Source organism: Crocodylus siamensis, chromosome 3 (assembly GCF_052110815.1).
Source record: "Crocodylus siamensis isolate JL-2025a chromosome 3, ASM5211081v1, whole genome shotgun sequence".
In the NCBI taxonomy this organism is placed as follows: Eukaryota; Metazoa; Chordata; order Crocodylia; family Crocodylidae; genus Crocodylus; species Crocodylus siamensis.
Window position 1 is genome coordinate 158017941 of NC_143397.1, and position 27453 is coordinate 158045393.

Consider the following 27453-nt stretch of genomic DNA (forward strand, 5'->3'; position numbering starts at 1 on the left):
AGTGACTGTCTGCCTAACTGCCACCCAACTGTTGTTAAAGACAGAGATGCTACAGTAGCAGCATATGGCTGGGGGCAGGGGCTAGGGGATACAAAACTCAAAGAGAATGTTTCCTGGAGGTTGCTGTGCTCCTGCTCGGACACCAGGTGATGGTGCCTTGCTGTCTGTCCTTCAAAAATTGCCTCTGTGGAAGGATTTTCAATCAAGCTCCAGTTGCTTAGCATTTATATAGGCAGCTCAATCTTTTTACAGATCAGTGTTTTTAGGCTTGTTTTTTACAGTCTGTCCATAAATTTATGGGCAATTGGCAGTCCTGATTTGGATGACCCTATAAACATGTTTCTATCTCTGTGACAATTATTTTTGCAGCAGTAGTTTTTCTCATGTTTTGACAAAAAGCCCTTTTGCAGGTTTATGTAACTTTTATTTACTGAAGCTTTTACAACCAGTAACTTAATATTTCTGTAAAGAAAAATTAATTTATGGCTTTAATCAGTTATAAATATCCTTGGAGTTGAGATGCAGTGCCAAATCAGTGAGTTGACCATAAAACTGGCTGGATTGGTTAAAGGCAGAGTAATTTAAATGGTCAATTTTAATGATGATTTAAATTAGCAAACAAGGAAGCTTTGGTTTAATAATTGATTTTAGTTTTGTTTTTAGTTTTGTTTTTCATTTGTACTTTTTAGTTGTGTTTTTGTGAGTTATTCTCACATTGACTGGTCTAACTTAATATTACACTTTGATACTACAGGAAGATATGTTTTATCTGTATGTAAGTCATTGTGTATATTTATTTGGGGTGTTTCTGATTACATCCTTCAGAATTTTAGATCATTTCTGTATCACAAATTTACCATAGCAAGCACAGTATCATAGAAAGCAAAGTCCATCCTTTCATACCTAGTGTTTGGTTTGGTTTGTTTTGTTTTGAATGTACTAGGGATTAAACAGAATAAGATTTTTCCTTCCTGAGAAGGCAGAACACTGTGCCTCTTCTAGAAGCAACTGCTATTGAAATCTGGGTTTAGCACATTAATCAAATTTGGTTCCAGGCGTTAACCAATGACTTCTATCAGTTCAGTGTCTCCTTTCTTTAAAATTTCAGTAGCAAGCTAATTGCTTGAATATTTATTTTATTTAAATATCTTGAATAGATTATGTTAAATTAAGCTATACTTTCAAATAGGTGTATTTTTAAGAAGAAAAAATATATTCAGTATATCTCTGATATAGCTTTGAATTATTTTTATGACAGGCATTGATACCTCTCATTATCCATCTTTGTCTAAATAATTAACTATAATTACTCAAATCGCATTTAAAAAGTGTGGCAAAAATATAGTTCCATTATGGCAGATTTTTGTTTCATTTTGCATAGCTAAAAAAGGTGGGAAAGGTCAGTGTGCATAATTGTAATGAATTTCTGGAATTGGGGTGCTTCAGATGGGAACTGTTTTTGATAGAATTCAGGGAAACAACTTTTGAACACTACATATTTAAAAACAAAAACAAAAAAACAACAACCCAAACAAACCCCACTTTTTCCTGAAAAATTAGCTGTAATTGACTTATTCTGTTTATTTTTAGTGTTTTTTTGAATGAATAAACAACATTACTTTCATGGTTTCTTAGATCCTTTCTGCATCACCGTCAGTAGGAAGTGCTGCTGAGTTGCAGGTGCCTGTCTCATCACATTTGACTAGCTTTATCCCTGAAACACCTGTTGATCGACTTATGGCTCAAGGTAACCAGATGAGTTTGATTTTAACTTTTTGTGTTTAAAAACTTTTGATATATGTATATGAGTTTGTGTGTGTGTACAGGGAGAGGGTGGATTATTCATGTTACCCAAGATTTGCTGATAAAATCTGATGTCTTTATGGAATGGGAGTGAATTGCACATGAATGTTGTATCTAGCAGCTGCTGCTTAAGGTCATAAAAAATTAAAAACAGTCTTTTGGGGAGGTGGATTTTTTTTGGAGAGCAGACTTGTGTTTAAATTAGTGACTTAAAATGTTTGCATTCTGTAAGCAAGTTGGTTATGATCAGAAGTTGCATTCATTTGGGCGGGGCGGGGTGTAGCTATCTCAGTCAGCTTTTATTGGGCAAATTTCTATATTGGTAACAGACTTGCTTTGCTGGCCAACATATCCAATATTTAGCCAGCAAAGAAATAGGGTTAAGTGGTGAAGAAACTTTCTTTACTTTTAAAGATGGAACAGGACTGTTCAATTGTTCTGGCTATGTAGGGATGCCTCTACTGAACTTGTTTAAGATGCATCTATTTGTTGGAATTCTGATTCCATTGTTGTCAATCTATCAGCTTTCCAGAACACTTAAGTTTTATTAAATAAATCAATGCTATGTATAAAACATCTTCAGTTATAAAAGTTGTTGTCTCAGTGATTCTTCATCTCTCCTAATATGCCAGTCATCTTTATTAAAAAAAAGTGTCAGTACTCAGTAGAAAAGTATTTTTAAATAAGCACATTGTTAAATAAAGCAATGAAATTATTTTCTAAATTTATTTGAAAATCTTGCGCGTTTTATGGATATGTATCTTTCTTCCTCAGAAGGATAATCATGGAGATTGGGTACCTCAGATGTATGGACATTGCTAATTGTCCTATTTAAAGGAAACAGATTACCACAAATTATATATTTTATTATTAATGATTACAAATGTAAAGAAAATAAAAAAATAATCCATGCAAATATTTTATTCATCATTTTTGTTTCTGTCTTTGATTACTATGTTAGTCTCTTGTTCCAAAGTCTGTCAAGCAGTATTGTATGTTTGACTTCCTATAGTTTAGAGGAATAACCATATGACGCTTAGCATGTTGTTATTTCAAGATCCCTTAATTTATTGTTTAAAAGTGTATAAAGAAGTTGTTCTCATTACTTGGAGAAATGAAGTAGTTCATTATGTCATATAATGGCTCTGCCTTATCATTTAGTGGTGGTTTTTGTTTTGAATATTCTGTTCCAGGTCAGAGTGACACAACTACAACAGCACCTCCAAGTCTATGTGATTCTCCCCTGTCCGCTGTTCTCTCTAAACAGTGTGCTGTAGTCACACCTCCTCTTGTGTCAGCTGTATGTAGCCTGCTGGACAATCTGCTGGCTGTCATGCCAAAGGATACTGGAATTGCACTCCAAAAAGCACACTTATTACCACTTCTCAGTAGGTATGAGATCAATAACTGCTGATCTACAAATAAGCGCAGAAATAGAGAAAAACTAGAATGCAATGAGCAATAATACCCATGTTTCTAAACAAAACTGTTATTGATATTGATTGGCTTTTGGGTAGGTTGAGGTTTCACAAATGCTTTTTAAATGAAGCCAGTAGAAGCATAGACACATATGTTAATTTTATCTTCACAGAATAGGTGTTTGTTTCCAGATAGATGATTCTCACTGTTTTGGTTGAGTCTTTTAGTACAAGATTGTTCTTTACCCTTGTAATTGCAAACTGTCTCTAAATAGGTGTATATTCATGATTCTTTTTTTCAAAATTTAATATATGATCTAGTCAGATATTCAGAGTAGCAAGTGATTTATATTTCATTGTGCAATTCTCTTTTTTTAGTTGTACAAAATATGAAAAGAAGAAAAGCAGCTCTCTGCTTATTTAATAATGTATCATACTAGAAGTAGTAGTTGGGTTTTTTATTTCCAAGCATTTTTGCACCAGCGTAGTTACGTTCATATTAAGAGTTTTATACTGGTATGACTGTTTTCAGATAATAATAACGCCCTTGTAAAATATTTTACTCTGAATTACTGAACTATATTTTACCTTGTATATATTTCTAACATTTTGTTATCCTATATTTTACATTAGCCTTGTAAATGCTAGCTTGGTAGAGAGATGTATTTTGGAACTGAAAGCTCCATTGCCTCATCCATGTCATAATGAACATACAAAAGTGCAGGTTAGTGGTGTACAAATTTACAGATGCAAAATTACGTGAGCTGAAATATGTTGAAGTTTAAGGAAGTTGTTCAAATATGTCTCTTTGACACGGTGTAAACCCAGTATCCTGGTGTAACTGCTTCCGAGCTTTCCTAATCTATCATGTAAAAACATGACTTGTACCTAAAGATCCTTTCATGAATTAGGAAGCAAAGTAGACTACATGTTTTATTCACAGCAGACTATTTATTTATAATTATGTTTAAAAATATCGGGCCACAAGATACTAAGTTTTTAATATTTTTAACATTTTAAATTACTTAAGAAAACAATTTTTTAAACCTTATTTTTTAAGTTACATGTTCAGCCAATTCTGTATTATCTCTTTACCTAGCATGCTTACAAACAGGTGGATTATAAACTGTCACAGACAGAATTTTTTTTACGGTGACAATATAGCATAGTTGTGGTCTTAGTGACATTTTTATTATAATCATTTTGCCACAAATTTTCTATAAAAAAGTATTTGTTAACATTACAATAGTGCTATATCCAGTGATTACGACTGTGCAGGCATTACTTTTAGATCAGTCTAACTAGCTAGATTATTCCAAATGCTAGTCTGTGCTGACATTTGTGGATTTAAATTGGGCCAAAAATTGTAGTGCTGATCTGAGTTCACCTGAGTGCAAATGTTTGCTAGTTTGGGTTAACCCACTAGTTCACTAACTTAGATCAGGAATGGGTAAACAGCAAACATTTGCACACTATTGGAGCACAGCCTTGGGGCCAGGAAAACCTACCTCTTCCCCTGACTGAGCTATTTTTAACACCTTGATCCCCTCCACAGACCCGCCAGCCTTCCCAATCCCACCCATCCTTCCCCCAACCCCTAGTTACTTACACTACGTTCCTGGCACCAGTAAACATCTACATACACCACTCCCAATCTACGATCACACAACTTCAGCAACTTGTGTGATAGTTGACTTGGTGTAGCAAATGTTTATATGCACCCTTAGAATACTTTCCCTTCTTTCATTAAAAACTGTTCTGAAATATTTAAACAAAAGGTAAAATTTGAACAAAATGCATGCATTTTCACGAACAAATTCTACATGTTATTTATAGAACTGTGTATATTCAAAAAGCACACAACAAACTGTCCATTAAATTGTCTGATTTAATATACTGATGTCTCAACCTATCTTAAATAGTTTTAGTTTTAAATAGCTACCTAATGTGCAAAGCATTACACTTTTATTGTGCTCATCTTATTTATTACCTAGTTCACACAACAGATATGATCACCTGATTTCAGGTCCTAATTCTGCAAATATTTAAGTGTGTGTGTATGTATATAAGACAACGCTAAAAATAAAATGACTCCCCAATAATTAGATTTTATATATGGAAATTTTATAAATTTGTTATAATTTTTCCAGGTATAGAATCCAAGTATTGGAGGATTGTCTTGAATCCCACCCTCACTATCACCCCACTGATACATCAGGGAAAGTAGTGTCCAGGGAGCATCAGGTGACTCCATTGCCTACTGCCTTGTCCACTTCTTCCCCCTGCCCCCGGCTCCCCACAGCATCTGTCCCTCCCCTAAACTCCCCCCAGTCTCTGCCCCTTTTCTCCTGCCAGCACTCTGCAGTTTCTGCCTTTTCCCCTCCCCCACTCCTAACTGTCAGATGCTGCTCAGGCTGCTCCATCCCAAAGCACAGCACATGGAAACTCAGCCATTGCCTACCCATGTGTCATTGTCAGCACAGCTGATTGGCCAGGCAAGCAATGTAGCAGTGCTGGTGCTGCTGATTGGCTGGGCAGAGGAAGGAGTTTCCATAGGCTCTGTGCCTGGGAAAGACCCCAGCCTGAGCTGAAGCCAAGCTGCAGGAGGAAGGGTGTGGCAGGTGGCAGAAGCTGTAGAGAGGAAGTAGAAGCAGAGGATTTCTATGAATCTAACTCTGGTCCCAACTTAGGTTCAGGGCTAGAGCCAGAGCTGCAGCAGCTGCCTGCTCCCCCTTCTACTTTGTATGCAAATGTAAGATGAGGGACTTTTTTCTCCCATGTTGTTTGGGAGGGAAACCTTGTCTTCTATTTGAGTAGTATAGTAGTTTTTCTTTATACGACAGTGATACATGGAAAGATATGGTTAGAGCATGTCACAGAAAATTCTGAAAAGAAACTAACATAACACACGTATTAACAGGAAGACACAGGGTGCTTATAAAGTCCTTCTGCAAATTTACTTTAATAAATTTGGGTGTACGCATGATACAAGCAAACTGTAAATGGTGACTGAAAGCATAATTCATTACATTTTAATACAGTACAGCTCAATTTTCTAGACTTCAACATATCCACCATTTTTTGTGATATTTTGTTGAATCCGACTTTCCAACTAGTAGAAGACATATTCCAGTTGCTGCTGAATGAGTTCATGAATTGCTTTTGTGATCTGTACCGTATGCATAGCTTACACCATGCTAAAAAAAAAAACCTTAATGAATTATTCTTTCAATCACCGTTTACAGTTTGCTTCGATCATGTGTATACCCAAAGTTATTAAAGTTTAAAGTTATACAAGGATTTTATAAACATCCTATATATTGATGGTATATATACCAATGACTTATGAAATATAAATTATGCCAGACTCTTCTACAGTGCTATCTGCCAAGATAGCTGATTTTTTTATGCAGGGAAGAAGTGGCAAATTTAATCTCTCTGGGCTTCACTAAAGCAATTGATGTAATGCCGTATGAGAAATTGTTATGGAGCTAGAGAAGATGTGGATTAGCAGAAGTATTCTTATATGGGTTGAAAAGTAGCCACCTGGGAGATAAAAATAGGTAGTGTTTTAAAAAAAAAGATGCATCAAGCCGGAAAAAGGATATTAATGGAATTCTTCAAGAATTAGTTTTAGGACCACTCTTATTTTCACAAAAGATAATTGCACAAATATTGGAAAGAGGGATGACAAACACAAAACCAGGAGACATCCTCAGTATGGAGGAGGATTAGGTAATGCAGAAAGAACTGCGTAACATTGACTACTGGAGTAATCAAAATGGAAGTAAAATTCAGTAGGACAAAATACAGAGTTATTTAGTAACAAAAAAAATTATGCTGTGTGCTTGTAGCCCATCTGCTGGAAGTGAGTGAAGAGGAGAAGGACATCCTGAGGTCATCTAGTCCAGCTGCCTGCTTAGAACAGGATCACCCCCTGATTACACTATACCAGTCAATGCAGTTTTAGGATACAGCAGGAGAGGAGAAAGGAGTCCTATTGTAAAAGTCACTGGTGATGGTTCATCTGGAATATTTTCTATGGTTTTGGTAATTAGTGGCTGCATACACATGCTCAAATGATCTGGGAGAATTCTCCCAGGTTTGTTTTCATGCTAGGAAAATTTACCTAGAGACAGCTGAGTAGATGACTTTATGACATCCCTTCTAGCCCTACTTTTCTATGACCCTGTTTGCCTCCCTAATAACTGCATCCCACTGTTAACTGGTGTGTACTCTGATCAAACAGTACACCCAGGTCTTTCTCCTCTTCACTCATTTCCAACAAGTTGACCATTATTGCATCATTTAAAAAAATGCCAAGGCTTTCTACAGCACCTGAATTACATCCAGGAAAACAGGGTTTTTTTAAATATTCGTAGTGTCCACATAACTTTAAAATAATTGTGGTTTTCTCATTATAGAATTTATTCTGTATTATTCTGTGCAAATTTCCAGAAACAATCAAAAGACTTTAGAGAAAAATTTATTAAACATTCAAAAAAGTAATTGATTGGATTACCTTTGAAAGAAAATAACAGTGACACATTTTCCAAAAAAAAGAAGATTGCTGTTTTCTGGATACATATGTATTCTTTTATCAACATTTCTGCTTTAGATTTCGTGCAGGTGATTTCATACAAATGTTGGCAGTAGGAATTTTCTAGCATTTATCATAATACTTAACTAAGACTAGTTCTTTTTGATGGCTGCCCTGTTCATTCTTTTTTCACATTTTATCTAGTTGAGATGTATCTTAATTATATATATTTGATACGTATAATTGAGATGTGTGCATGCATGTTCATTCAGAAGGCGGTATTAAGTAACATAATGTGGTATTTTCTGAGATAATGCAGGTGCAAAACTACAGCTTAATTCTGAGTCCCTTTTATTATGCTTAACAGGTTTTGTTGCTGCTTCAGTATTTATCATCAGTATCCAGGCTTCTGCAGTCATGCTTATTAGTAGATATTCAGCTTGTGATCCAAGATGAGCTACTGAAACCTCTTTTAGAAAATGTGTTCATGATCCTCTCTATATCTGCTAAGGATGGCTTGGGTAATATATAGTTATATCTGTACTGTAGACAAACAGTTGCAACTTTTTATTTAGCAAAATCAATACCGTGTTTCCTAATATTAGGCATTCAGTTGTGAAGTTACTAGTTTCTTTTCTGCATACTAATATTTTAGGAGTGTATGGTATATGTTTTCCATTCACCTTTACTCTCTCTTTGTTAAGCTGTTTCCCCACAGCATTTTGGAAATAAATGCTTTTGATAATGCCATCACATTTTATTTTTAATGTAAATCCGTATGATCAAACTTAGATATCCAGTTTTGTATGTGGGTGTTATTAGCTTGAACTTTGTATGTTCTATTTGTAGATACTGAGTTAACATCTGCTCTTCACCAAACATGGACAGACTTGTTTAGCCTTCTGGCTACATTGTTAAGGAAAAGTGGCCAAATCTCTCTTCCATCTGTGACAGCAGCTCTTGCAAATCATTGGACTGCAATAATTGGTAACACCTATTCTTAGATAGGTTTAAACCTTGCAGCTAATAACAAACTAGGGTGAATTCTGATTAGATCCTAACAAGTATTTTCAGAGGACATGTCTGTAACAATAAACATAAATTATATTTGCTTTATGCTGAGGAGAGGCAAAGTATATATTGACCCCTTTTAAAAATTTTTATAACTTTCTTTTATGATTTTAGTAACTTAGTAATGTAATCTTGCAGATGTTATTCTCAGGTTTTAAAGACCTGGGTAGACAAAGCCTTGGATGGGATGATATAGTTGGGGGTGGTCTTGAGCAGGGGGGTTGGAGTAGGTTACCTCCTGAGGTCCCTTCCATACCTAATTTTCTATGATCCTGTTGTTCTATTCTGATTTACAAATGTGCTTGTAATGTATGTATTTTAACAGTTGTCAGTTGCAAATTTTGGCTAAATCAATCAGCTTTATTTAATGATGGAAACAAGCGACTGTCATGTTGTATTTATCTTTTTCTAACAAGTATAAGTTTTCTAGTTATACTTTGGAAACATAAATGTTTGAAAAATATTTGTCAAAGTCATAAGCTTTTCTTACTCAATTTGAGTGTTTATTCATGTTACTTGTATTGCTTGTATCTGATAATTAAGACTCAAATTCAGCAAAGTATTCAAGCACATCTACATTCACATATGAGAGCAGTTGCATTTAAAGTCTGGGCTCAATTTAGATATCTACCAAGTAACTTGCTGAATCTGGGACTAACGAAGTGAACCTCCAGTGACAGCATCTGACTGTGATTTGTTATTAGCACAGTTAGACTCAGGGCACTCCTTGGAAAATGCCAACTCTTAGCTTTCACTCATTTTTTTTGACTGGAAAAATCAAAATAAAAGAACAACTTCTCTGTTACGAAGCACTCAGAATGACCACAACAGATCAGAATGTTTTTAACGCTGTGCATTCCTATTAAAAATTTCTTAGTTAATCTTGTGAATTGCATGTAGGTTTTGCACTTCTAATAGTGCTCATGGCACCTCAGGGTACCATGGTACCCTGGCTGAGAATTACTGCATTGGTGTAATGCAGAGTTCTAACCTAAAGTGGACACTTGCTGTGGCTGTTGCAATGGGTCAAGCAGTCTTCAGGGTGGCAGGACTGTGTCATCAAAGCCTTTGCTTACCCTCCTGCCACAAAGGGCCTTGTGCATAGGGGTTCCAAATGCTGCAGCAGATCATGTCTCACCTTCTCTAGCTCACCAGTTGGCTGGATGGAGTATCTCTGGGTCAAATCCAGCCCATGTGCTATACATTTGGCACTCATGAACTAAGCTGTTTTAATACTCATTTTTTCTTCCTATGTATTTTTAATGCAAAACATTAAACCTACATATGCATCAGTAGTACTTAATGTAGCTGAGGTTTAGTGTGTAAAGTAGTGTAACAGGGGGCGTGACCAGGACAGCAGCCCCATATGTTGCCTCCATGATGGTGGGCAGTGGGGAGGAACAGGTGCAAAAACAGCCATTGATGCAAAAAAAAAAAACCAAAACCAAAAACTGTTGTTCAAGTGGTGGCCTATCTAGTCTTGTTCTGAAATATTTGAGCTTTTTTTGGTGCTAAATGTGTTTCTTTTTTTTATGTAACCTTTTAGATACAGTTTGTGATTGTGTGCGTCTGTCTACCATGTGCCCTGACTTGTATGTGGCCAGTTTGCAATTCATCTCCATTCTGTTGGCTGAAGAAGGGAAAAGACAGCTCCAAGATAAACAGAATATTTGCAAGAACCCAACAATTACTTTTCTTCTAGATGAAGCTGGGGAAAGTCGGGCATCAGTAACCCAACTTAATGAACTATTAATTAAGGTATATGTTTTATATATTTAACTAATGATACAGCGGTGTTGCTTTGAATACATGTCTGAGCCTGTTCTGGTTTTTTAGTATATGATGACACTAAAGTCAAATTAAAAAAGCTGACCAATCTTACCTGAGAACTACATTTATCTATTCAAATCCATAGTACATTAAATCTACTAATTTATAAAGTGTACGTGGCATAGATCTGCAGCATACTCCCAGTATTGTTATATATCTGTTCCTCAAAACCACTAATTAGCGCTGTACTGCAATAGTGCTACAGTACGACAAAGTAGCTCAGGACAGGAGTAAAGAATACAGTATTTAACTGACGTTTCAAGATAGTGTTATATATGCAGAATACCATTATGTAAATAAAATGCAAAGTACTATTTCAAATATTTGTTCTTCCTATTATTCAGAGGGATTTGTAAGCATCAAAACCTCCCAGATTTTTTTCTGTCTTCTATATGTCGACAGTAGATGTACCCTTAAACAACAAACCATAATCTTAAAAATTAGAGATCAAGAAGACACATTAGGTCTTCAGTCCATCTCCTGTTACTGCAGTATTGTTGTTTACAAAACATTTATTAATGCATTGTCCAGTCTAGTTTTAAATCTGCCAAGCACTGAACTTCTGCTTCTTCCCTTGGGGAAACTGTTCCTCAGCCTAACAGATCTCTCTGACAGAACATTTTTCATGATATTCAACCTAAGTGTTTTTTCTTTCTTAATGTCACCTCATTATTCCTATTTTGACTTTCTTGTTCTTCCTTAAATAATTCCTTTCCCTCCTTGATATTTACACCCTTCAGTTATTTATAGACCGGTAAAATGTCTCTTATTGCTCACGACTCAGAAGATGTATATGGTACTATATATTTAACTTCTTTCTCCTCACAAGTCAATCCTTTCAGCTTCATAATCTTTTTCATTGCCCTGCTCTGAGCTACCTCCAGTTTGTCACAGTGTATTTGATAGCGATAGTAATATTAAATGAAAAAATATACTAAATGATTTACTAAAACCAAAATTCCTACATTTATTCCTACTTCTACATTTCTACAAAATTCCCACATTTATTGGTTTGTTTCATAGGTTTGTGTGTCAGCATTTGTTCTTTATAAACTCCTGTGGTTTATTCCTCATATTGTTCTGATATCTAAATGTCTAGTGATTTTTCTTTTTAATATTCCATTATTTTACCGCAAAGTAAATGTGATTTTATTTTAACTATGTGGTAGTCAGTTCCTGTGTAGCTGTGCAGGCACACAAGATCAGATGTTGCATAGCAGTGTCCTTTAGCATTATACAAGTCTTCTATCCCTCCTTGTGTTCCCAGTGGAAGACATGAAGAGGAGAATGGCCATTTAACTCCTACATAGCAACAAAATAGAGTCTGGCACAAATGCAAACTGTTATTTCTTAGCTCAAATTAATTTCTTCAGATTTTCAAACTGCTTCTAGCCTTCTGTGATTTTTTTGTATGTCCTTTGGGGAATTCCCCTGTCTTGCACATTCTGAACTGAACATGCACAATGTGCTTCTCTGGGCATGGACAAATGTACTTTTGTAGTGGCTTTTAGTGACTGCTGTACCTGTAGTGTCATCCAGGGCAAGTTTAGCTCACCTGAATCTCTGCAAGCTCAGTGTAACAGGCTGTATGGTCTCAAGCTCCCCCTTCTCCAGCCAATTTTGAAGCCTCTACAAATGTACCTTTCTTGGTATATTTTGCTAGCATGCATAAGCCTTGAGGCTCTTCTGTAAAGGTCCATAAAGGTCTATACAGACCCTAACATAAAGAGCACCAGATTTGTACAACTTGACAAACAGTATCATTGAGCAATCCATCAAAAACAGAAAAGATATTGCTGAAGAAACATCCAGCACCAACACTGGCATTTGTCATTGACTTTGGTACTGAAAGAGTCAATCTCAACATCAAAATGAAATTTGTCACCAACTGCTCTGGTGTTAAAGAGGTTTTGCATTGAAAGAGGTCTTGCAGGCAAAGCAGAAAGAAGTTTAGAAGTAGAAATGTGGTGGTCTTTCTTCAATGACAGGCAAAGCACAACCTCCAGAGAGAAGTCTTCTAAGCACACTCAGCTATGATGGCTAACAGGAAGGAGCAGTCAGCAACGCAGCAGACTCCTCAAACACCAGTGCTGGCTCCCCTGACACTTCAGTACCAAACTTGGCTTTTGTGAGTAAGATTATTCTATGGTACTATCAGATTTATCACTGGTACCTAAATACACTGACACCACCCAAGACGAGTACCAAGGGCATAGTATGTGACAGTACTGCCTTTAAACAAAATTTACTACTCATAGTAATTGGGCAGGAGAAATATGCCCATTATTGAGTAAAGAACCCTCTTACCAATATGTTGCTGGAAGACCTCAGCTTCTGCTATAAGACTCATCTGACAGTGATCTACTGCAATTGGTCCCACCATCTTGTGTGTGACCATGCTCTTTTTATATAGGATGCCATCATTGCTATATTGGTGACATTGTGGTCCCCATCATAGAAATAAAAAAAAAAAAATCTCCTTTAGGAAGGAAATCTCTCCTCCTAGTAAGGCATCCTGGTCAGGTCATCACATTGGAATATCAAGAGGAGCTACAGTCAGGGACACACCAATACCAGCTCTTTGTGGGGTTTGTAGAGATTGTTAAGATCAAAACATCAGTCACTTCAGAGATGGCCCCCAGTGAGACCTTCTGTGCAGAGTTTCTGATCCAGCCAATATCATCCTCCTCACTAATGAGAATTTGTAGCAAATGCTGCACCCTCAACAGTGAAAAGCCAAATGGAAGTACTGTACTAAGTTCTAGCAGTGGGGACTGAGTACTTCCTTTTGCAGTATAACCCAAATTCCTAAGTCATATAGTCATAGCTGTATGCAATTATTAGCAGAAAGTGCCAAAATCCAAGATACCCATACTTTCTTTCCTGGTTGAAAGAAAGTTGGCTAACTGCCAGCCCTGCTGGTTAATTATGACTTTCTCAGAAGGATCAAGGAAGCCCAAGTTGGAGCCAAAATGGTTTTTTAGTAGTACTGTACCCAGACACTGACGCTGTGGCTGTGGTTGTGCAACAAGAATTGCAGCTTCCGGCATTGAGGTGAGTGAAGACATCACTTTTGCGGGTTTAGAGGCGTGACCTGCAAATGAGCGGATGGATTGCAAAAGCTCCATCTCTGGCCATTTACGATGCAAGTCAAAATGTAATGGGTAAATAGAGGAAACCAGTAACAAATAAAGATCACTAAGGTTTAAACATTTTATCATACGTTATTCATGTATCCCAAGATTCTGTAACAGGAAAAGAATTCTTACATCTCTCTTCCATTAAGGTGGATATGTGGAGAACTGATTACTCAGTGATATGACTCTGTCTGATTCCATCAGCTATCCACTGTATTGGGTTTATTTATGGGTTTTGTTTGGTGTCCTTTAGTTGGAATCTGAACCTATAGCATAGATTTAGGGCTCTGCAAGTTTTGAATTAGCCACAGTAGTGTTCTTCCACTTACCTTAGAGTTTAGGAAGGAAGCTTTTAGTTGGTTGCAAGAGTTGCTTAGCGTTTACGACTTCCTGGTTTAATGTCCTAGCTATACTCCTTCCATTGCCTAGGATGTTGGTTTTTCAGTTGTGTTAATTACATACCATTTAAGGCAGGGATGTCAAATTCATGCAGCCCTGTAGGCCAGATGAGTGGTGTGGGGCTGGTCCATGGGCCAATGGACCCCTCCCCCCCCAGCCCCTGAAAATACAGCAGCTTGTCCAGCCAATCTGGGACCTATGCTGCATGTGGTACAGATCCCACAGCAACTGGAATGGGAGCGGTGTGGTGCAGTCTATCCAGAGTGGCAGCCACACTGCCTGTCGTAGCCACCCCGCATGTCATAGCCACCCCAGCCAGACTGTGCTGAACAGAGCGTCTGCAAACACTATGCTCAGCGTGGGTCCCAGACGGTCTGGAGCAGCCACCATGTCTGGTGTGCATCTGCTCTAAGTGGACTGTGCTGCATGCAGCACCCTTTCCAGCTGCTCTGGGGATCCAGTCCAGTCTTTTGACCAGCCCTGTGGCACGAATGCATGTTGTCCCCTGTGTGGGTCTGATCAGACCCAGGGGCAGCACTGGGGGCCAGGTGGCAAGGCTCTGCAGGGCAGATCTGACCTGTGAGCTGTATGTTTGACACCCCTGATGAGTTTGGGTTTGGGGAGGACAGGAACTTGGCCATAACTCTGTCCCCCTTTTATCCTTTACTGTATTAGCAGAAGGTGTATAGAGCCCAGCCTGTTTTCCCCCACTGAGTCCCCATTTGATGACTTAAAGTGTGCATATATTACTAGGTTACTGAAAGTTCTTTTTAATGGAAGGTATATTGTATATGGTGGAGCAAGAGTGTGCCCACAGGCAGTTACTATACCATAGAGATGTAAGTTTATTCCCTAGGTTACCTCAGAGTAAATTTTTAATTTTTCTACTTCCTTAGTGAGAAATTTGCAAAAAGCAGAAAAGAAAATTAAGGAATTTCAATGGGAATTGAGTACATAATCATTTTGGTGTCTTAGAAAATCTGCTTCTGATTTCCTAGTGCCAGTATTTATAAGGATTGAGCTGAAATTGTTTTCCCTTAGCTCCCATTTCTCCCTATTTGCCTTATGAGCATCTAAGATGACTTGCAGTACTCTGCTCCATTAACTTCTCCTTTCTTTGGTAATTTCTTTGACCAACTAAAATGTTCCCTTATTCATAAGAATTACATTATTATCATATTTTAGCCCTAGTGAAGTTAAATCCATTCTCAGTTGTTATTGTAGCTGTACATAAGCAATAACTTTGTTCTAGATTTTCACTTACTGAGATCTTAGCAAAAAAAGATTCCCCTTCTATCTTGCCTGCTATGCCTGTAGTACTGTCCTTGTGTCACTCTGTTCTTAAAGCATAGTGTTCTTCCATTTTATTGTAAAACTTTTTTTTCTTGGCAATTGCTATCTATATCTTTATTTTTTAACTCTACATTAATAGTATATAGACTATAGAACCATTTTGCACATTTTGTACCATTGTGTTCTAATCTGTTCTAATCCCATATCACTTTGACTCTTTTTTTCTGCACTAAAAATATTGATTTTCATCTTTTGACCTTTTTAGTCCTGTCTGAATCCAGATTTTGGTAAATTATTATAATGCTAGAGCAAATGTTGTTGCTTTATTGCACATTAAAGTTTGAAAAAAATATGTTTTTTATTTGAGTATTCCCAGCTAAAGGACAAAAGCTAATAGAGGCAGATATATGTGATGGAAATAGTAGGGGTATGATCTATTAGGTCCCTGGTCATGAGAATGTGCCCTACATGCTATGAATTTTTTTTTTTATTAAAGTACTTCTCATTTTATTGATAAAAATATTAAAGTTACTTCACTCAGTTGCAATATGCTGATTGTGGATTATAATAGATATATATTTCAGTTAGTTTCCATGCTAATTTGGGTTGATATTTGAGGGACCATTGCTCAGGAGACTTCATGCACCAAGTGATGTGGTTGACTTTGAGACCACTCTTCGCCATGAAACTGATTTTATAATCAAGTGTCCTCTCCATTAAGTTGATGAGGTGACTGGGTTGAAAAATTAGAGTATTTGTTTAACTTCTGTAAAGTGCTATGGATCTATGGATGTCAAAGTCTAATTTCCAATTATTTGCATTATTACTGTTGGTAGAACTGCAGTGAACCATCTTATGTCTTGTGCAACATAAGATTAAAAAATATATTTTTGGTAGCTGGAAAAATGTGCTCCAGTAGTTTATTATTACTCTCAAGACATTCTGAAGCATTAATATCTAATAAAGACTTCTAATTCCTTGATCTTGCAGAAAGTGTGTTGGAAGCCAGTAAAAGAATAGGAGCAAGATGTCATTGCTAGAGAAAGAGGATTACATTTTTCCATAGGAGATCCATGTTGAGAACATGAATAACAAAAAAGAAAATGGGTTTGGGGGGAGTAATGAGAAAGGAAAGGAAGTGTGAATGGAGTAAGAAGAGAGAAATCCAGTCCTTACCTTGTCTGAAAAAATGATAGAATATTTTGGAGAAATTGGTGAATCATCTGTAATTTGGGTTAATCACTCATATGTAGGGGACAGGAGCATATTAGTCTGTCATTAGAATGAGAATTTGAAATGTTCCTTCACTTCTATAAGTATAAACATTACTTTCAACATGAACATTTCTCCAGGATCTGTTGTACTTTTCCAGTGTGGTGATGAATCTTGCATTATTTGCAGAGCTATGACGGAAAATCCTCTAAGGACATGCTGAAGCGAGTTTCTGCAAGTGCTTTACTGACACTGTTGGCTGTCAGTAAGACTACACAGAAATGTGCCTTGCAAGGTGAGCTTAAAGTAACCTTGTACTCTAAATGAAACATTTGCCAGTGCATCTTACATTTTTTTTCAGCCTAGAATTAAAGATTTTGTTTTAATACTGCTTTTGAGGATCTACTTTGCATTTTTTTTGGTTGGTTAGTTGGTTTGCAAATCCATTTTGAATTAGTGAAGTTTACAGTAATAAATGAACAGTATTATCCAGTACAGCCTGACAACTTTTTGGAAAAGTTGTAGTTTCTTTTCTTTCTGGATGGGATCAAATATTGCCAATAAGGTTGCCACAAAGTTTCAACTTACAGAATTTCATTTAAAGTGATATAACTATCCATCCAAAGTCAGTAGTGAGCATCTGACAGCAGACTCTGTAAAATAAGTATGATGGTTACTGTTCAGTGTCCAGTGCATAAGTGTTTACACAGTTTACCATCCAGCTAGGCATTTACTGCTCCTATGCCACAAATTCCATAAAGGATACAAAGACAACTAGTTAAAAGGGTTAAACTACCCTCTCATGATTCCAGAGGGAATGACCTGGTCCAGGATAAGGGTAATCACTGGACAACTTGCACTGTTATTGCCTTTCCATCACATATAAATACCTTCTAACAAGGACACAAAAAGGAAGGACATTTCTAGAAATGATTCAGAATTCTGGCATCCTGTGCAGTTTGCAGAATATTATAATGTATAAACATTGTATTATAGCATTCACAATATATTAAAGAATGTATTTATGTTGTAATACTCAATATTTTGCATTCTCATGATGAAATGAAACTACTCAGAACGTGATATTGAGATGTTTCCTTCCAATAAAACACAGGTTAATGACTTTTCCCAAAATTTTGTTCATTACACTTCCTCTACATCACGTATTATGTCAGTGATTTAAGCATCAATTAATCCACAGTAAATATTGAAACTCTACAACTTTATTGGTTTTTTTGTTTGTTTTTTTTTAAATAATTTTTAATTAATCATAGAAAGTAATGTTAGGAAAAAAGTCCTAGTAGATCATTACCAGTTTCCAGAATTATGCCCTAATTTTCCTTTTCAAGTGTTTAATATCACTGTAGAGTTCACGAGCTTCAGTAGATGCTTCTATTATACTTTGATTAGCCTTCAAACCCTACAGCATGATTAAAACATGAAAGCAGACTAAGAGAGACAGTAATAAAATATTTGATCTCTCTTTTTAATTCTAAAAGATAAATAAAAGATTTTTTTTTTAAAAAACCTGCCAAAGACAGGAATATTAATTTTTAAGGTTGTTCATGCTTAATGCATCTAATTTATCATTTCAGAAATCTTCAAACTATTTGATATGGGTCATGTGATAAAACAAGACTATTCCTTTGTGTCGTTTTTAAGCAGTCATAGTATTTTAGAACCTTTTGTTCTCATTAAGAAAAAACATTCGGCTTTCAAGGATGTACTGTTAAAGTTGTTTTAATAATTTAAATACATTACTAATAAATGACAAATGTTAATGGTAAAAGGGCATTTATGTAAATTTATCTTAAGTTGCTGTTTAGCGTTTTTTACTCTTTAAAGGTCTTAATCTTTAAGCTGCATTCTAACCTTTCTCTACACTTTAATTACAGCTTTAATTTTGATCCGTGCATGCAAGACATGCATCTAAACCTGCCTTTTTCCTACATTGATGTGCTCTCTTCCAAAGCATTCAAGAGCATCTGCAGACTGGGCTGGATAGATGAAGAACCTAGTAGTTGCCTCAGGAGGTGCACAGTAGTAGCATTTGCCTACTGTGTTACTTTAGGTCGAGGTGGGAAAAATAAAGCTCACGGAGGGATTTTGTCTCACCCGTGGCAGCTCTCTGTCCTGCCATCCGGCCCATGATGCGTCCTGCCACTTCTGGATGCATAGTGGGGCTGGGGTGGCTCCACAGCCAAACTACATTTCCCAGCAGCCCTGGCAGTGATGGCTCCTTCCAGCTGCTGCTCCCCCTGCCTAAACAGGTCCTGCCCAGGCAGGGCCCAAGCCCTGGGCTGAGCATGCAGCCCCAACCTGCCCCATGCAGGGGGGTTGGGGTCCCTGCAGCACTCACTCCGGATCTGCCTGTCCCAGCCTCGATAAGCAGCAGTGGCTCGGCAGAAACTGCTGCTGGGTGCTGGGGAAAAAGCAGGATCTAGTACTTTGTTGGGGAACTCAAAGATTAGTAATAATAAATGTTATTAATGCATTGCCCTAAACCATTGCATAGTATTTCTATATGCTATTACAGAGTTTGTCACTGTTCATCCCAAAGGTAGCTTGGCTGTACTTTGTAGGTAAACAACATAATTCTTTTATCTTTATTTTCCTTTTTATTGCAATAGATTGATAACACTTGAAATCTGTGAAGCACTGTTAGATTTCTTTGAGATGAAGAGCACTCTATATATAAAATATAAGAGGTTGCATTATGTACCCACTGCTGTTAGGTCAAGTACAGTCGTTAACACCTAACACATAAAAAATGTTCTCAGAAAATGTGTGCCACACAGATTTGGGGGGGGGGGTTTCCCAAGGGAAAAAACTGAAAGCTAATCTTGTAGCAAGACTACATGCCTCTACTCATGTATTCAGTAGCAGAGAGAATGCAAACAGGTATTCTACTCTCCAACAGTTCGTGGCCTTTTCTGATTGGTGGATTACTAGACCCTTGTTCATTTTTTATTAATGCATTTACAAATTGGCTGTCGGTATTGAAGATAAATTAATATTTTTGGTTGCCAGTTGAATTGTTCTATACTCCTGGATGTCTTGAGTAACCAGATGAATTAGATTTTACTCTTTCATTTTATTTCCCTCATACAGAGAACCTTAATTGCTATGTGGAAACAAATAATTGAAAAGTTGTTTTGAAATAAAATACCTTACGCTCTCACAGGCATGATTTGGTACTTTTGAATGTGAATATTGTTATAAACCATGTAGGGATTTTGTCTTTCAGCTAACCTCATAGACAGCTGCATCAAACAGATGAAGCGCATTCATGCGCAGCTGAACCTAGATTCCCTAAGGCCTGGAAAACCCACACAGAAGAAGAAGGTAACTCTAAAATCTATCAGGCTGAAATAAACGATTGTAATTGTAGAAGGCATTTGTGCAGATTAGTCTTTTTATATAATTTCTTGAAAATGAATAGTTGGTAAATAGTTGTTTTGTAATGGAACACCTGCATCTTTATAGAGAGAAGGAACTCAGATGGACCTCTGATTGTCACCTAATTTTAGTTGCTTAACCTCTTGAGAAGGAAAAGTAGAGTGTGATTCACTTAAGACAGCTCAATGTTGGTCTGAGAAAGTGGAAATCTTTCCTTATTCTGCAGTCACCTGCTTCATTTCCTAAAGACCTTCCAACAAATAATGAAAGGGAGCTACCACCAACTTTTTTACAGTACACCCATGGCTAATCCAAGAAGCATTTCCATCATGCACAGAGCATAAGACAGATTTCCTGCTTAAAAAAAGCCTAACAAAAAAACCCCTGTATGTAATCATGAAATTAAAGACCATCATAATGCATGGCAATAGGTTCCAAATTAAGGTTCCACAATCATTCTGGAATTTTCCAACTTTTGAAGAATTGATTTTGCAATCTTTCAATTTATTTTTTTCATGCAATTTTCTTAAGTTTTTTTTCTTTTTTGGAGTGGGAGGGGAATTGGGGATGGAGGCATGTTAAATAACAAAATGGGGAAAAAAAAACCACATCCCAAATTCTTGTGGCATCATCATAACAGAATGGGTCATAGTCAGGATTGGAGCCTTTAGCTTCACTTCACAGACCTGATGGAGCTATGAGAGAAAGAGTTGGCTTTCATTCTTTATGAACCAGTACTAGCGGGTGATAACACACACACTGACATTAGATTTCACTTATTTTTCTCATAGCAAAAAACTTGAAAACAGGAATTTTGTATTTGATATCAGGTTCTAAAAGGGATATATTCATGTGCTCAGTATATTATGTGTATTTCAACCAAAGTTTGACTCTCTCTATCTAGTCTCCTCCAACCTGATCATGTGTGACCCTAATTTACCTGCCCCAGGTAGTAGTGCATTGCTGTTCGCCACACTTGCCCAATCAACATCTGATGCCCAGATTTGTTTTATTCCATTCTCCTTAGCCAGCTAATCCTAGACTTCCTGTTCAATTTCACTATCAAGACACAATTTCCCCCGTAATCCCACTCCCTGAATATTTCCCTACCCCTTGCATCCAGTCTCCTTGCATAGCCAGTGAACATAAAAGTATCTATTGTAGATACTGTTTTCCTTCTGTTTCTCTTTTACTTTATTACAGGAACTTTACTACCCCCTTTCTCTGGTCTGTTACATTTCTAGTGGGAGAAATGCCTCTCTCCCTCTAGAAACTGGAAGGATACAGGTATTCATGCAGTTTCTTTCACAGGAAATGTGCCAGATCTGGGAGAAAATCTTCCTCTTTCAACAAAGAAGATCTCTCCTGCACAAGAGTTGCTGACCCCTGCTTTATACAATAAACCAAACAAAATTTCAGCTGAGCATTATAGAGTTTAAACTGTGTATAGCAGGTTCATTTGGCCATCAGGAAATACATACATGATTAATCTTTGTGGCCCATCTGAAATAGTGTCTGTGTTTTAATAGCAGCCAGGCAATTGGCTAGATCCTGTCCATTTCAAGGCTGCTACTAGAAGCAAGGCTCTCTATGCCTTGCACCTATTGTTATGACTCTAAATGAGGTGCAGACACCTGAGCACAGGCTATGTGTGCTCTGAGTAACAATGAAATGAGCATTAATTAGATAGAAAAAGCTATAAACAGGCCTTTTCCTGCAGACAGTTTAAGCCAGTTGTCAATAATATCCATACAGTGCTCATTTTAAATGTGGCATTTGCAAAGCAGATTGCAGATTGGATTTATTATTTAAATATAGTTACATAGTCCCTATAGAATTGTGTGGCAACTTTTCATTGGCTGTTTTAGTGTATTTCGTATAATGAGCTAGATGAAATGCAGCAAAGACAAATGCAAAGTGCTGCTTTTGGGACAGAATAGTTGCATGCACAAATACAAACAGGGGAATGACTTGGTAGTCTGTAGTACTGCAAAGAAGTGCCTGGGGTTTATAGTAGACTATAAGATAAATATGAGCTGAGAATGCTCTTGTTGCAAAAAAGACTAACAATTTACTGTGTTGTATTAACAGCAGTGTCTCTTCTTGCAAATCAAGGGAAGGGATTCTTTCTTTCTCTTCAGTATTGCTGAGGCCTCACATGGAGTACTGTGTCTAGTTTTGGGCCCCATGCTTCAAGAAGGATGTAGACAGACTGGAAAAACTCAGTGCAGAGCGACATAAATGATTAGGGCCCTCCAAAGCACAACTTACAAGGACAAGCTGAAAGAGCAAGGTTATTTAGTACAGAGAAAAGAAGACAGAAGGGGAGGGGGTGTTGATGATGGTCTTCAAACACCTAGAATACAATTATAGAGAGGATGGAGCTGAGCCTTTTTTCTGTGGCTGTATGGGACAGGGCTAAGACCAATGGACCTAAGCTGCCCCAGAGAAAATACAGGTTGGAGACGAGAAGAATCTTTCTGACTGACTCTGAGGATAGTTAGAGGTGTTTCTTGCCATGAGTGGGGTGCTGGACTAGATGACCTTGTGAGCTTCCTTCTAGCCCTACTTTCCTGTGATCCTATGAAAAATGAGACGAAAACTTGGTACAACAATCTCTTAAAAACATAACCTGCATATTTCCGTCCACTTCATCCACCCATAGCTATGTGATAGTAAAACTTCATTTTTATCATTGAATACTGGCAAAGATGACACAACTTAAAATCAAGTACTACTGTAGCACTTTAAGATGAAGCATGAACCCTATTTTATCTCTCTTCCTTTTATGCTTGAGAGAACAGAAATAGCTTTCTGTGGTAGTTGAGCTCCCAGAACTATGATCATCTTTCACAGGTGGTTAGCATGTCAGTGTCCTAAATGGTGGTATGATTGAAGTGCCTTTGTATTAAGAGTGGTCATGAGAGCAAGATGTGCTGTATACTTATCTGTTAAATCCCACCCCCCCTTCTACTTTAGAATCCAAGTATCAGAGCACCTTTCAGTCTTTTACTGTCTTTCTTTGCTATACCATTCATGGTAGAAAAAAACTGTTCTTTTCATTTTATAGTTAGGAAGCTGAGAGGCTAAGTATGATATAACACGAGAAGTCTGTGGTAGAGAAGGTACCTAAACCCTGTTCCCCTTAACTTTCAGATGAAAACCCTGATCCCTGGAATATTCCTGCTTTTATATACAAAGTTAATAGTCCTTTCATACTGAAAAGCTTTAAATATTTTTGTCTATACAGAAGGACAGCCTTATCACAGAATTAAAAGGTGCCATGCAGCTTCTAAGAAACTGCCTCTACAGAAATGAAGAATGCAAAGTAAGTAGTCATATTACATAGCTGGTATGATCGCATGCAATTAGTTAACTGTTTTAAAGAATAAAGATCAAGTTTGTTCAATATCAACTGTTGTCATGTTGATTAAAGCTCAGCTAAATAGCCCTGTGTGAAAAAGCTTTAATTTCACTGACCTAAAACAGAGCATATTCTATGCATATGTTAGACTTTTAACTATGACATGGAAAACAACTTTATACAAACTTCTTCCAACAATTTTTGAGACAAATAACATGCTGAATATCTGTAGCAAGTTGTCCAAAAGTTTGTGGTGCTACATGTGCTAGATACCCTTTTCCTGCTTCCTTCCCTTCTCTTTCTTGCCCTTGTTAGAAAAATCAAATGTTTGAAGTGGAAAAAATGGATAATGTAGGAACGCATGGAAAAGAACAGCAAGGTACATGAGGGAGAGGCTTACAAGCTTAGCAAATGCCACTTCTTTCCATCTCTCCTCTCCATCCAGTCTATTTCCTCTACCCTTTCTGAAGGAAAAACAACTAAACTGACTACAGCAAAGAGAGGAGTTTGTTCATTTTCACCTATATATTCTTAGTGCGTTTTACTTTTTACCATATAACAATTTCTACCCTGATCTTGTGGAGCTGGCTATTTTTCTGCCTTTTAACATTTTTCCTGCTCATGGGTCTGCATTCTTTCTGGCATTTTTCCCTACCTCAGTTCCTTTCATTTAACTTCTGTGTACTTTAAAATTTCTCTTTTATTCTCCTCTTTGTCATGTTTTAATTTCCAGCTCCTTTTTCTTGAACTTTGGTACATTTGTGTCTCTGGTTTACTACTTTTCTTCCTTTCTTGTTCATAATTCCTTACCCTCACTCCTTTCATGAATTTTCACTCCACTTGGTCTCTTCATCATTTCCATTGTCATGGGACTGGTTTTACACCTTGTGCTGCCTTTGGGCAGTGCACTGCAAGAACCCATGCTAGAAATGCAGCAAGAGGTGCTACACTGCAACCTATAGGGTAACAGCTTCTTTATAAATGCTGTAAAGTAGTCTATATTGTGCCTGACCTCAACCACTTATGATGAGGCTTGAACCCTACAATCCTTAAATGGACATATACCACTGTCAGAAAACTAGATGTAGCTGTTTGTGCAGGCTAGTATCCTTCTTTCTCTGCCAGTAACCCAGGCACTAGATCAGATGATTAATTAGCATTTACCTTCTCCTTCTAAATTTTTTGTTCTTAATCTCTTTCATCAGAAATCTGAAGAGATAATTTATTGATGGAGAAAGGAAGATTACTGCCTAAAATTGAAGTTCTGTACCACTTGTTTGACAATTTATAAAATGAGGCTGTGCTCTTCTTAACCCTGCTTTTGTCTGTACTGTTCAATTGCAGTGCCAGCACTATGTGCAGATGCTACTACTGGCTTAGTAAGGAGACATGCAGGGCAGCATAGTATATTTCAATATGACAGGGTCTGGAGCCATTAATTGTGTAGTATAAACTTTACTCCCCAAGAACTTCACTTGTAGGCAACAAACTTGCTTTCTAGGAAGTATTGACTGTAAATATAGATTTACAGAAGCAATATATTTAGTTGCTAGTAAGCAACCTTTAGTTTTAAAAGTATCTATCTGAGAACTTACTACCAAATCAGTGTAAACTATTTCAGCATCTGGGCTCTGATAGGCACATATCAGCACGTATTGTTGTAGACAATTTTATAGAGTCAAAGTTCATGCAAAGTTCAGTCAAATCTTCAAATGCTCATTTGAAAAAACTTTCTTGAGGAAACATTTCCATGTTGAACCAGAGGTTCCTATTCTGGCTCCACTGCTATTTAAAGTAACAAAGTAAGGTAGAAACTGTCTGAGGGAAATGTTTTTTTTTTTAAATCTTCACTTATACTAGTAACAACTTCTCATGTGTAAAGAAAAGGAAAGAATTTTTAAGTGTTATCCTTTAATACATAATTCTTCAAAATGGTATTCAAGATTGTACTATGTCCTTCTCATTTTCTTGATAGGCAGTCGCACTTGAGGCTCACCTTGTCCCTCTTCTTCACTGCCTCTGGCCATGGTTTTTAATGGATGATTCCTTAATGCAAATAGGTCTGCATTTGCTTTGTGTCTACACTGCAAACCATCCAGCAGGTAAGTGTGTCACATTTCAGTATAACGTGACAAAATCATTTAATCAAATTTAATAAATGTGGAAACGGATACATAGAGGGGAAATACTTTTATAAGTTTTAATGTCAGAAAGGTTGTATGTTTTTCCTAAGGAAGGAAAAAGATAGTAAGTGAAATCTTGTGACTTTTGCTGTCGACTTTAATGGGATTAGGATTTTACCTTGGGTACCTATTTCAAGTCTTTTGAAGGGAAATGACTGTTGTTTTTTATTCTTTCAAGACGAGTATAAAATTTTAGCCAAGCTTGAACTCTATCAAAATCTCAATAGTCCGACAACACTGTAATGTATTGTGTGGAAATACTACTTGCGTGACAGAATAGTTGCAATGAGCCTTTATTCAGAACATACTCAAGTGTCAACATGAAGTTTGTACTTTTGAAAGACTGGAAACGTGGCATTTTAAGTTATTCACTTTGGTGTTTAAGAAAAGAACACCAGACCAGAAGAAACAATCAGATCATCTAGTGCAGGGATTGTCAGCTGGGGGTATGTGTACCCCTTGGGGTACTTGGACCAGTCCTGTGGGGTGCGCGTGGGCAGGGACAGAGCACCACTGCCTCCTAGGAGCAGGGCTGGGGCAGAGCAAGGGCATGGAAGCTCACACATAGTGGCCACTACTGCCACACACCAGCCCAGTGAGTTTCTCCGCACCGCAGGGGGCAGTACTGCCCTCACCCTAGCCCAGAGAGCTTCCATGCCCTGCCCTGGCCCTGCTCCTGAGAGGCGGCAGTGCTCCGTGCCCGCATGAAATTCCTGCCTCCCCACTTGGCATCCAGCTGCTGGGGGTGCTTAGACACTTAGACTGAAAAAGGTTGAAAACCCCTGATCCAGTGTAACTATTACATTTTACTCATTTGACCCAAGTGAAGCCCAGTAACTTATTTAATTAAAGGGCATCTCCTAAAAAGGCCTCCATTCTTGATCTGATGACATCAAGCATGGAAAATCTCCTACTTTCCTTGAGAGTTTGTTTGGCAAGTTAATCACCATCACAGTTAATAAATTGTGCTTTAATTATTTATAATTATGAATTTATCTGGTGGCCAGGTTCTAGTTATTGAATCCTATTAGTATCTACCCAATAGTTCCCCAATATTTTCTCCTCAAAAAGGTACTTCGGACACTTGATTTGATTAGAGTGTGGAAACAAAACAGATTGAGCTCTCAAAGTCTCTCACTATAAGAGAGACTCCTGCATTTGTTATTTTCAAGCCTTTTTATTCTCTGTCCTCTCCAGTTTTTAAAATGTGAAGCAATACTTTAGCCAAATACTACCTGTTGAGCTGAATATGAGAGTGTCTGTGGGAAACTTAATGGTTTATGGTAACTAGAAGTCGCACTGAATCATCCAAGGGTCTCTTCTGGTCTTGACCAGTGTGCATCTGTTACAAAAAAAAAAATTGCTTCTTTTTGTTTGCTTGTAAAGGAATGTGGTTTTAATTTAATCACGTAATCTTCCTCTCCCCATCAGTTTCATAGTTTCTAGGGTCAGAAGGGACCTGAGTAGATCATCTAGTCTGACCCCCTGCCATGGCAGGAAAGAGTACTGGGGTCAAACAACCCCAGCAAGGTGTACATCTGGCCCCCAAGGTATACATCTAGCCTCCATTAAACCACTATCCTGGGGAAGATCCTAGAAAAGTTTATTAAGGAGGCCATCCTTGAGGGACTGGCCCAGGCTAACATTCTAAGGGACAGCCAGCACGGGTTTGTTGCGGGTAGGTCTTGTTTGACCAATCTCATTTCCTTCTATGACCAGGTGACCTATCACCTGGACAAGGGAGAAGAGATTGATGTCATATATCTTGACTTCAAAAAAGCTTTTGATCTGGTATCCCATGATC

The 27453-nt window shown here is 37.4% G+C and overlaps 1 protein-coding gene across 4 annotated transcripts in view; it reads left to right on the forward strand.

Annotated features, from left to right (window-relative positions):
* Positions 1-27453, forward strand: part of RTTN (rotatin) — a 154887-nt gene that overhangs the window by 110017 nt on the left and 17417 nt on the right. For 3 of the 4 annotated variants that reach the window (XM_090039589.1, XM_090039590.1, XM_090039592.1), the window contains exons 35-44: positions 1636-1747; positions 2997-3195; positions 3855-3945; positions 8129-8282; positions 8611-8748; positions 10379-10590; positions 16893-16998; positions 19951-20048; positions 23353-23430; positions 25442-25568. In XM_090039589.1, the coding sequence (XP_089895715.1) occupies positions 1636-1747; positions 2997-3195; positions 3855-3945; positions 8129-8282; positions 8611-8748; positions 10379-10590; positions 16893-16998; positions 19951-20048; positions 23353-23430; positions 25442-25568 (1315 nt within the window). Of the gene's footprint in view, positions 1-1635; positions 1748-2996; positions 3196-3854; positions 3946-8128; positions 8283-8610; positions 8749-10378; positions 10591-12650; positions 12791-16892; positions 16999-19950; positions 20049-23352; positions 23431-25441; positions 25569-27453 lie in introns of those variants that run through there. The other variant, XR_016441379.1, reaches the window with a different exon arrangement.